Raw genomic sequence first — 11,014 nt, 5'->3', positions numbered from 1 at the left:
CCCCTCTGACTTCGGGAAGCCGCCTCACCGGGATCCCTCCGCCGCGCCACCCGCGCCCCGCACCCGCCTCCCGCGCGCCGTCTCTGGCTTGCGCCGCCCCCGCGCGGACGCCTCCGCCGAGGCATGTTCGAGAGAGCGAAAAAGTAGTTCTGCGGGCCGGAGGGAGGTTGCAGCCCACCGGTCCCGGGAATCCCACCCGGGTCGCCCCCTCCCTCTGGGTTCTTGGGGTGTGCACGTCGAATGTGGATTGTACCGGGTCAGTTTTAACCTGGGACCTTCAATCCAGAGGAGTTCACTATGTAGGGTCTTTGGGAATTACCCGCCCCCCTTGTCCTGGAAACTTTTATTCCTAAGGGGAATGTTGTTCATATTTCCTGACAACACGTATCAAATGCTTTTGACTGCTAGACGCGAGCTCAGGTCCGGGTGCCTGGACAACCTCCCCCCCTCATGGTACAAACCCCAGCGTAGACAAGTTTTGGCGATGACCGCTCACCTGGAGCACCTGCTGGCCTCGTCCTCTGAGGGGGTCCGTCGCGCACGAGCCTTGGCTGCCAGGGCTGGGCTGGAGGAGAGAGACCCGAAGGACTGGCGAGAAAGGGTTTGGGGACTGGGGCCAGGATTTCTTGGTATAAATATTGCTTTTAGGCTGTTTTGCCTTGGCAAAATGAAGTGTATTATTTGCCAAATTGAGGAAGCATGGTGCTTTCCATGGCGACTTAACTAGCTTGTTGTGGAAAGAGAAGAAGAAAATAAAATATAAGTATCCAGTAAATAGCATCCGGTTCTCTCTGAGTTCCCAATTATTTTTCTGGTTTCTTTTCGTACAGGGTAGACACATTTAGATAGCTATCTACTTTTATGATGGAATTATTCAGTATTGTGACAATTGGATTACCAACTCTGCCTGTGAACGTGTAAGGTGGCTATCCCTTGTATCCAACTCTTTTCTGACTTCTGAGCTTAAACCTGAGTCGTCGATGGTAAGGGACTTTCAGCCATTTTGTGGAAATCCAGTCTAATAAACAGTGAATGTGGAGAGAGGAAACAATTACCTCTTAACAATGCTGTTTCTAAAAGTCATTCCACAACAGTTCATGAAAGGATCATTATCCCTGAATAGATGCATGAGCTCAAGCTGACGTTTGAAAGGGGTGAAAAAAAAAAAAAAAAGATAAACAGAAGCCAATGACGACTCTTTTTTGCTGGATTTTTTTTTTTTTTTTTTTTTTTTTTTTAAGTTCAGGGCACAGCCAGCTAATTTTGTAATGTTTATTTTTGGAAAGAATAGAGGCAGATTAGGGTTCCAAGCCACTTTCCTATGATCAGACCTGGACACATTGCCACCTGCTGGTGCATCCCAACATGACAATTCTATTCTGGAGACTCCCAGTTGAATTGATTCTATACATAACTGGAATGAGTTCACCATTCATCCACATACAGTGAGCAAAATGCACACCTTATCCCCAATCTTAATAAAGTGTCTGTAAATGTACTACATGTCTTATTTTCCCTTATTTAATAATGTTACAATTTAAGTATCAAATGAATTGGACCCCATGACTCATCAAATGCATTTTAAAAATGAGTTCCCATCTTCCATTCAAGTGTGCCTCAGTTCCTAAGCTTCAGGAATAAAACAAACTGGGAAAGTTTCCTAATTCACCTTCTCTTCCTTGCATACAAAACCTTTTGGCAAGCTACTCTCAAGATCCTTCCAAACTTAACAGACCTAAGGTTCTAACTGTGAGCAAAGAAGGCTGTGGGAAAGCTTCAGAAGATGGTAAGCAAAGAATTGAATAACTAATGGTTATTCATTCCAAAACTACACTTTTTTAAAATAATGAAAACCTCTCTAGTCACCCACAAAACACTAGTAATAAAAGCAACAACTTACTGCTGTTGGTCATGCCACTGTTCTAAAGGCTCTGTGTATGTCTTCAGAAGAGTGAGGCTGACCCACATAGAATACCCTCCGTTAGGTTAGAGTTCTATGTCTAGAATAGTGACATTGGTGTCCCAGACCACTGGTCGGACTTTTTGAGAGGTTCTTCCAGTGGGAGTTATTTTCAACCACATCCTCATTCTGCCATCCAGTTTTTCAGCATGCTTAAAAAGTACCTACTAAGTGTCCAGTACTGTTGTAAGCACTGGAACTTCAGTCCTCAAGACAGGAGGATGCCCTGTCTTCAAGGAATCATTCAACATCATCATATTGAAGGGAACTACCCAAACAGGGGGCAGAACTAGAAAGAATTAAGTTCTTCCTCTTTTTTTTTTTTTTTTTTTTTTTTTTTTTTTTTGCGGTACTGGGGATCAAACTAAGGGCCTTGTGCTTGTGCTTTCAGGGCAAGCACTCTACCAGCTGAGCTATCTCCCCAGCCTGAGTTCTTCCTCTTTTGGCAAACTATCTTCTGTATGTTGATTGTTACCTCTCCCCCAAAATAAAAATATTGTAAGAATGATTAATTCTAAACAGCAGATTAGAGATATTTCACCAGTAAGGATGAATAGGAATTAACATTTCTACAAGTCAAAGGCAACTACTGCAGCTTCTTTCCTCTTTTTAATTTTTATTTTTGTAACTTCTTGGCAAAACCCCAACGAAGATATAAGGGCAGAGTCTCGATTTATAAAATGTTATTTTATTTTTTATAAAACTTACTACAAATCGTATGGAAATATAAATCCTTCTTGAGCAGTGTTAGTTATAATTACACAGTAATCCAAATGCAAATGAATACTTCATCTTGTCAGGCCAGACCATAGGTTAATTAGCCCTTCATCTACTCGTGGTGCAAAAACTCAACATCTTAACTGCTGAGTCCTCTTCATTTCACATTTTTCTCCCAGAGAAATTTCTTCAGTTATTAGTACAACATCAAGAAAAGTTGAAATGAGGGATTTCCCCCCCTCCTCGGCATTTATTCAGATTTCTCATAAAACAAAATCAAAACTTACACATTCCCATGAGAGTACCCCAACAGCAAGATCTGCAATCCCTTTACTTCTAACGGGTTAGGGAAAAAAGAACTGGTACCAGATTAAGCCTATTCACTTGTCTGGTATGGAACAGGTTGCAGAGTGCCAAAATTCAAGAGCCAGCTTTTTCTTTTTTTTTTTTCTTTTCCTTTAAGCTCATGCGCCAAGACACTCTTTTTTGCTAGGCTTTTGCTGAAATCAGCATTCCCCCACAATCTACTTTGCCCACAATTTTGCTGGAAAGAAGCTCACCAGCGTTTGAAGGATACTAATCATAGAAGTGGAAATGCTATCTATCAGATTATTTCAATGCCCAGCAAAACTCTTTAACCAAATGACAGTCATTTTAATGTGCCTTCAAAGTCACTTTTTTCCTTTGCAGTACTCCCTCATGCCTGATTTCTGTAGCCAATGACATTCATTTTCAAGACAACTTATTAGGTTAGTATCTCCAGTGGCCATGCACTAACACTTTCTGCTGACCTTGACTTCAATAGCATCATCTGCTTGCTCACCAACTGACCTACCCAATCACCATTGGTATGAATATCATGGTAAAAATAAATAAGCAATAAATACATAAATAAATAATACTTCATTTTTTTCATAAAAGCCCTACATTAAAGACCTCTGTTAACAAAATGCCACAAAATATCTCTATGAAATACAGAACAGGATCTTTCATTCATTCACATGGGGTTTAAACTGAGGACAAGAGTGGACAAGTGACATGCTTAAATGATCTGGCAAGGGAAAAGCAAAATCAGTTAAAATAAACTCAGGAATTCTTGATTCCTAACTCCTTGTTCAAAGTTTGTATTCACGGGCTGGGGAGATAGCTCAGCAGATAGGAGTGCTTGCTTCGCAAGTACCAGGCCCTGAGTTCGATCCCCAGTACCAAAAAAAAAAAAAAAAAAAAAAAAAGTTTGTATTCACATTCCTCCTGTGTGAGATTAAAGATTATCACACTAAAAATCAAATTTTTTCCCTTCCAAGACTGGCCTTGTCATTATAGTTTGTCCTTATAGACTGGCACCGGTTTTAGAGAAAGGAGAACAAGTAGTAAGAGTACTAAAAGGGAATGTACCTGAAATGCAAAAAAGAAAAGAAATTAGCCTCCTCACCCTGAGGCCACACGTTAAAAAGTCTTTGGTTCTAGCTGGCAACATGTACAGCTGAGCTGAAACCTGAACTCCCATCTCAAGCACAGTGGAATCCACATGGTAAATCCCTATGGAATTTAGTCATGGCCTCTCATGCCTAGGAGATTAATGCACAAAAGCCCTGAGAACTGGCATAGTTTTCCTGGTTGGGCAAAACCCGTACAACAGGACTCAGTAAATCTACCCACACCTCATTCATCTCATATCCAAAGCTCTTGCTCTATGATTTTCGTGCAAAAAAAGTTAATGTAACAGACATGATCTGGGCCTACAACGTTGGCCCTTGGGGGCATCTGGGAACTTAGATTATGGAAAGGCTCTCACCATTCACTGATAAGCCTGACCCAGCTGGTCATGGTGACACATGCCTATTATCCCAGTGATTCAGGTGACAGAGGCAGGAGATCACAAATTTGAGGCAAGCCTCGGCAACTTAGCAAGACCCTCAGCTATTTAACAAGAATCTATCTCAAAATAAGAAGGGTTAGAGATGTAGCTCAGTGGAAAAGAGCCAATAATAATAACAATAAAATTTTAAAAGATTGGCTCATTGATCCTAATTTTTTGTGTAAACAACAGCGCTTGTGCTGAATGCTGCTTTCCTTTTGGGAATCTTGACTCTTGCTACATGCCAAGAGGCTGCCTTTATGACCTGTCACCAGTAAAAATCTCGGGCACTGAGTCTTTAATAACTTATCCTGGTAGACAACATTTCTCATATGTTGTCACAAAACATTGCTAGTAGAAATAAGCATATCCTGTGATCCAAACAGAAGAAGACTCTAGAAGTTTGTGTCTGGTTTCCTTTGGACTTGGCCCCAGGTGCATTTTCCCTTTGATAATTTTTCTTCGCATCCTTTCACTATCATAAATAAAGTTGTGAGACTCTATGTTGAGCCCTCTTGAGTCCTCCCGGTGAATTATGGAACCCAGGGAATAGTCTTGGGGGCACAGGGAGGCTCAGGAAGTGACCACCTACCACTGCCAGTTTCACTCACCCCATCACCCCTTAAGCAGATCCAATCCCTGATCCAGTGCTCAGAATGCCAAAGGTATATCTCTTCCTGAAAGTCCCTTACTTAATAGTACATGGAATGAACTTAAATAAATTGCTACATGAAAAGCAGGAATAAGTATATGCTAAAGAAATTCCCAAAGGAACAAGAAACAACACTAAACTTTTTCCAGTTTCTTTCAAAGCTATCTGACTATTAAACTTTCCAGGGACAAAAGGACCCAGGGTCACTATATTTTGAAAATACCAGTAGTTCTCACCTCTCGGCCCTGACATCTTCCCAGCAATCACTGAGGATTTTCACTTTCCACAACTGTGCCATTGCAGAAGTTACTGTTTTAATACTGCATATGCTCGGCTTGAAGACTGATCAAAGTGATCAATAAATTTAGCCCTTTTTTGAAACCTAAATTTGTTATGAGCGTGATTCCATGACAGTCAGATTTCTGACCCAGTTCCCATGGCTGACTCGATCCGATAGACATCGGAACCACGCCTTGGCTAGCGTGTTTTGAGATGTCCATTATGTTTTAGCTGCCGTTCCTCACTCCGCCTGCTTCTCCAAGCACGATACTTCTTGATGCTTTTCTTCCATGCAAAGCGCCAGATGCTAAACATAAAACACCAAGACACAGCATACATGGCTACTCCCCCGACCTTCACAAACCACTTGGGTGTGGGTGAGACCATTTCACAGAAAAGCAGGCGAGCTCCTACGCCAATCCTCACTCCCGTGAACAGAGCCACGAAGAGGAAATCCACCACATCTCCAGTGAAACTGTGATAGTGTCCCGTTTCACGGAGAAACCAGCGCAACTGGAGCAAGGGGTTGGTGATCTCACTTCCAAAGAGGACTGCATTGACCTCTGTGCCCGACTCCCCAAGCACCAGGGCCATGATGATACCCAAGATACTCAGTGTGTGGTGAGCCAGCATCAGGGCACCCTCAGACTGGAAGTAGATGCACCAGCCCAAGTCGAAAATGAAGTAGCCCAAGGTGAGACAGAGAACGTGAACTTGGAGAGGTGTATTGGGTGAGCCTGAAACAAACCAAGACAGAAGCAAATTGAGTAATTAGGGATTGTGCCATCTTGCACAGGGATCCTACATTATTGTCTTTCAAATCTTACAGAATCACTGAAGGATACAAAACTAATGGCAGGCACAAACTTTTTAATAACAACAACAACAACAACAAAAAAAAGACTAAAATCTAAAACCTTGATCTTTATCAAACTGAATGATGTTGGTCCCAACTGAATGATGTTGGTCCCAGAAAATACTGTTCTAATAAATCAGAACAATGAGTAATTCAAGTATAGGCAATAATCTCAATGTCCTCTATATGGAACAGCATAAAATGAAGCCATTATGTTCTTTCAATTGAAATCAATAAGGATTTTTTTTCTTTTTAATTTAAAAGTAGAACCTTTTGGTACTGGGGATTGAACCCAGGGGAGCTTTACCACTGAGTTAGGTCCCCGGCCATTTTTATTTTGAGACAGGGTCTTGCTTGGATGCTTAGGGCCTCACTGAGTTGCTGAGTCTGGCCTCAAAGTTGCGATCGTCCTGCCTCAGCCTCCTGAGTTGCTGGAATTACAGGATAGCACCACTATGCCTAGCTTTCCTCTTTTCTTTAACCAGATAACGATCTGTTTCCACACTTGGGTCATTCTGTCCTAAATGTGAGATAAATTTCTTAATTTAGTGGATTAAGTTATTAGACACTGGCAGCACAAACCCATCTTGAAAGTAGACTCTGGAGAGAACCCCAAAAGTTAGGATGTCCCCATGTCTAACCACATAGGGTGCAAGAAACCACTATGCTTGAAACCACTAACATAAAACAAAGCTTAAAAAATTTTTTGCCTCAATTTGATAGATTTGGGGAAAACTTGGACACTCAATTTGGGAATCTAAGGAACTTTCAAAAAAAACTATGGAATTTTAAAAAATCATATTCCAAGAGAGTTATGGGTTGAATTGTTTCCCCAAACTTTTAAGTTGAAGCCTTAGCCCCCTGTACCTCAAAATGTGACAATTTTTGGAAACAGGACCTTTAAGAAGGTAAGTAAACTCAAATAGGGTCATCTGGGTGGTCCCTAATCCATTATGATTGACGTCTTTATAAGAGATTGGGACACACACACAAACACAGGGGGGTGATCATGTGAGAACACAGTGAGAGCGCAGCCATCTACAAGTCAAAGGAGAGAGGCCTCGGAAGAAACCAACACATCTTCCAACACCTGGCTCTTAGACTTCCTGCCTCCAGAATTGTGAGAAATAAATTTCTGTTGTCTGGTATTTTGTTATGGCAGCCCACTAATACAAGGAGGAATAATTTTTGTATTTTGAGGATGTAACACTCATATGTCTATAAATTATAAAATGAATACAGCTGATCCAAATAATGAAGCATCGGTCGAATCTGTTTTGGTAAATTCATACAGTATACTATTATGTACCCATTAGTTTGTTTGTGGTACTGGGGCTTGAAATCAGGGACATTCTACCACTGAGCTATATTCCCAGCCTTTTTAAACTTTTTTTTTTTTTTTTTAAACAGGGTCTGTCTTAGTTAGTTCACTTGAGCCTTGAACTTGTGATTCTCCTGCTTCAGCCTCTAGATTTACAGGCTTGTGCCACTGTACCCAGCTTTTTGAATCAATTAGAAAGGATAAGGAAGATCTACATACATAGACAAGGAAAGATAATGTCCTTCAAATGTTCATGGAAAGATGATGTTGGAGTTAGACGGCAGGTTGCCAGAGTAGTTAATATGTGTAACAGTTCTATTTTTATCTATTTGGAGTGATGGAAGGTGTTGATGTTGCCTTTATGTTTGACATATTTCAAATTGATTAAATTGTAACAAGCAATCTAAAATTTGTTTTCCAAGTCGACAGTTATGAAAAGCACAAACAATAAGTGACACAAACAATCAGAGTTAACACTGAAGAAGAATGAAGACTGCAATACAAATTGGAATGGCAATTATTCTTCAACACTATACAAATTCTTTTTAAAAGTCCAATTCCTCTAAAACTACCCTCCTCCCCACCAAATCATGAATCCCTATGGAAAGATCCCTAATGTCCTCTACCTACCTGGGTGGGTAAAAGGCCAAGGACCATCGATGAAGCCAATATAAGCTGAAAGGACTATAGAGAGGACTCCATGGGTGAATGTCACCAGTCGGCAGCTCCACTCATAGCTTCGGTGCTTATTCAGGTGACAGAAAGATGTATAGAGTGAGAGCCAGCCACACAGGCTGCACAGCACCTGCAGACACAGAGCTACTGCCATCCTACGACAAAAAGACCAAAACCAGAGAACAACGGATGCACCCTAAGAAAACAGTACTGGGGTGTTCTGTATATAGGTCCTCATTACTACTACTGGATAGCACAAAAGCAGTGCCTTTACTGAGACTCTTCCTTATCTACATATCCAAGAATCTTCTATTGCAGTATGGCTGTATGAACCACTCCAGGTTCTTTAGAGAAAACATGTTGGCCACTGGTGAAAACTGTAAATGAAAACTAGGAACTGCATTCTGAGTCTAACATCATACATTATGGTTTGTATAGGAGATGTCCCCCATAAGCTCCTGTGTTCATGCAGGAGTGGTCAGAGGTGAAATGACTGAACTGTGAGAATGGTAATCTAATCAGTCCATTCTAGTTGGAATGGACTAAATGGGTGGGCAGGCAGGTGGGGCATGGCTGGAAGAGATGGGTCACTGGGGGCGTGCCCTGGAAGGGTGCATCTGCTTCCTGGTTGCCCTCTGTCCCACCCTCCCCCATGATGTTCTTCCTCATCGTGGATCCAAAACAATGGAGTCAAGCATCTATGGACTGAGACCTCTGGTATTGTGAGCCAAAATACATTTTTTCCCCTCTAAGTTGTTCTTGTCAAGTACTTTGACCACAGTAACACAAATGATGACTAAAACAACAAATTATAATGAGCAAATGTTAATAATAACCCTCCAGCGATGACCAACCTTGAACAGTAATGCTCAGAAAATACAGCACATTTATCTGATGTCTTTACATCTCAAAAATCTCAGTGCATAACTCTCATAAAAAAGCACAACACAAACACTTTGGTCTCTGCTAGAAGTCACATGACATGTGGTAGTTTCATGTGGTTTTAAGCTGAAACTAAATTCAACTGAGGTTTGGGTTTGGGTCATAGGTTTATCAGTGAAAATCAAAACTTGAGATACACCTAATTATAGAACTGAACAAAGAGTCCAGACATCCTGGAAGAGAGGGGAAAAAATTGAAGTTCTAGTCAGTTCTGGAAGTCCAACTCAACCAACAGGGAAACAAGAGGATTTTGAGGTACAAGAGGAGTTTTTATTGAGATATAAAAATACCCGTAAGGCAATTCTTCAGTTAAAAAAATGAAACAAAATCATAAAGTTACACTTTGGAACTTTTACCAAAATAAATTTGGACAAGAACAACTATCAAGTGAACTTGGCCATACAGAAATAAAATCCAAAAATGACCAAGATGCCATTATTAATATTCACTAGCTCCTCTGTTGAAAATACAAATAAAAAAAGTCAAAAATATTTCAGGTATCTGTCTCATCTCAGCAGGAATTTTTCTGCATGGCTACTCCTAATGCTTAACCCTATTCTAACAAGTGAAATAGTATCTGTGGACCAACACACTTCAATACACAAGCCACTCCCAAGAATGTTATCCAGAGAGGACTTTATGAAGGTCAAGTTCTGTACAGCTTTCATCTGAAATCAGATTTCCATTCAAGAAAACAGCAGGTGTCCATCAAAGACCTAACTAAGTTCCACTGGGTCTCTGTCCTGAGCTAGCAGCATGAGTGTGGGCAAATCACTTCAACCTGTAGAGACTGTTTTTCCTAAGACAAAAAAAAAGAAAGAAAGAAAGAAAGAAAGAAAGAAAGAAGACGGGAGGAAAGAAAAAGAAGGACTGGAGAACTCTATAGTCCAGTCCAGTTCTGAGATGGAGTTCTAAGACAATTTTTGTAAAACTTCAAGGTCAATTTTTGGAGCAAGGGCCAGAAAGACACAGTATCCAGAGTGAAAAGAAGGGTTCCCCTTATTTCCTTTGGAAGGCCAGAGTCACCGGCCAGTAATGCGGATCAGCTCGTTCGGACATGCCGATTAGTATTTTTAGAGTCCTCTTCTCTGAATCCTAATTCCCTGGCACCACAGAGCAAACAGTAGCCCATTTACAAACGCTCGAATCAACGAAGAGACATTTGTAAATGGCAGATGCCACTCTGGGACCGTGGGAGCTGCGCGTCTGGGTGCCGGTGCTGCGGAGGAACGCGGGGGTCTGCAGATGGCCCTGGCAGCTCGGGAGCCGGGCTCTCCGCGGCGGCTGGCGCTCCAGGTCGGGCAGGCGAGGACAGCCCGCCTGGCTCCGGTTCTAGAGCAGCTGAGTCTCGGGCGCCGAGCGGGAGCGCAGTGGCATCCCCGCGCCGCCGCGCCTGCAGCCGGCGGCCACGCCCGGCGCCGAGCCCCGGAGCTCCGGACCGTTATCCCGGCACCCGGCCGGGCGCCCGGAGCCTGGCGCAGAGGCCCGGGCGCCCACGGGCGGGAGGAGCCCTCCCGTCCCGGCCGGGCCGGGCCTGTCGCCCGCCCGCCTCCGTCCCCTCCGCGGGCCGCACGGACTGGGACCCCCGCGCCCGAGGCCAGCCGGTACCTATCCCGCCGGGCGGCTTGCCCGCGCGGTTACCTGGCGGAGCGCACCGGGAAGCCTCCCGCGCCTCGGCGCCCACAACCCAGGGCCCGGACCGCGGCAACAGGAAGCAGCAGAAGGAGGGGGAGAGGACGAGACTGTGACGGAGG

At 43.0% G+C, this 11,014-nt stretch overlaps 1 protein-coding gene across 2 annotated transcripts; it reads right to left on the bottom strand.

Annotated features, from left to right (window-relative positions):
- Nucleotides 1-3,917: 3,917 nt before the first annotated feature.
- Tlcd5 (TLC domain containing 5) lies at nt 3,918-10,963 on the bottom strand. Of its 2 annotated transcripts, none has more exons than XM_047515798.1 (3): nt 10,902-10,963; nt 8,274-8,473; nt 3,918-6,203 (listed from the first exon to the last, which is right to left on the bottom strand). In XM_047515798.1, exons 2-3 carry the CDS (start codon nt 8,470-8,472, stop codon nt 5,665-5,667), a joined length of 738 nt encoding a protein of 245 aa, XP_047371754.1. In that variant the 5' UTR covers nt 8,473; nt 10,902-10,963; the 3' UTR covers nt 3,918-5,664. The 2 variants fall into 2 exon arrangements, with proteins under 2 accessions (XP_047371754.1, XP_047371755.1); XM_047515799.1 differs by having other exon boundaries at nt 8,274-8,388; nt 10,902-10,945.
- Nucleotides 10,964-11,014: the final 51 nt, after the last annotated feature.

This window comes from Sciurus carolinensis, chromosome 11 (genome assembly GCF_902686445.1).
Source record: "Sciurus carolinensis chromosome 11, mSciCar1.2, whole genome shotgun sequence".
NCBI classification, from domain to species: domain Eukaryota; kingdom Metazoa; phylum Chordata; class Mammalia; order Rodentia; family Sciuridae; genus Sciurus; species Sciurus carolinensis.
The sequence above is the reverse complement of the archived record's forward strand: the minus strand, read 5'-3'. Positions and strand labels throughout refer to the sequence as shown.

What these genes read in the sequence shown, in the direction of transcription:
- Tlcd5 (XM_047515798.1), bottom strand. Translation starts at nt 8,472, where the DNA reads ATGGCAGTAGCTCTGTGTCTGCAGGTGCTGTGCAGCCTGTGTGGCTGG. An exon ending in TTGGCCTTTTACCCACCCAG is followed by an intron (nt 6,204 to 8,273) that starts GTAGGTAGAGGA and finishes GGTTTGTTTCAG; the next exon opens with GCTCACCCAATACACCTCTC.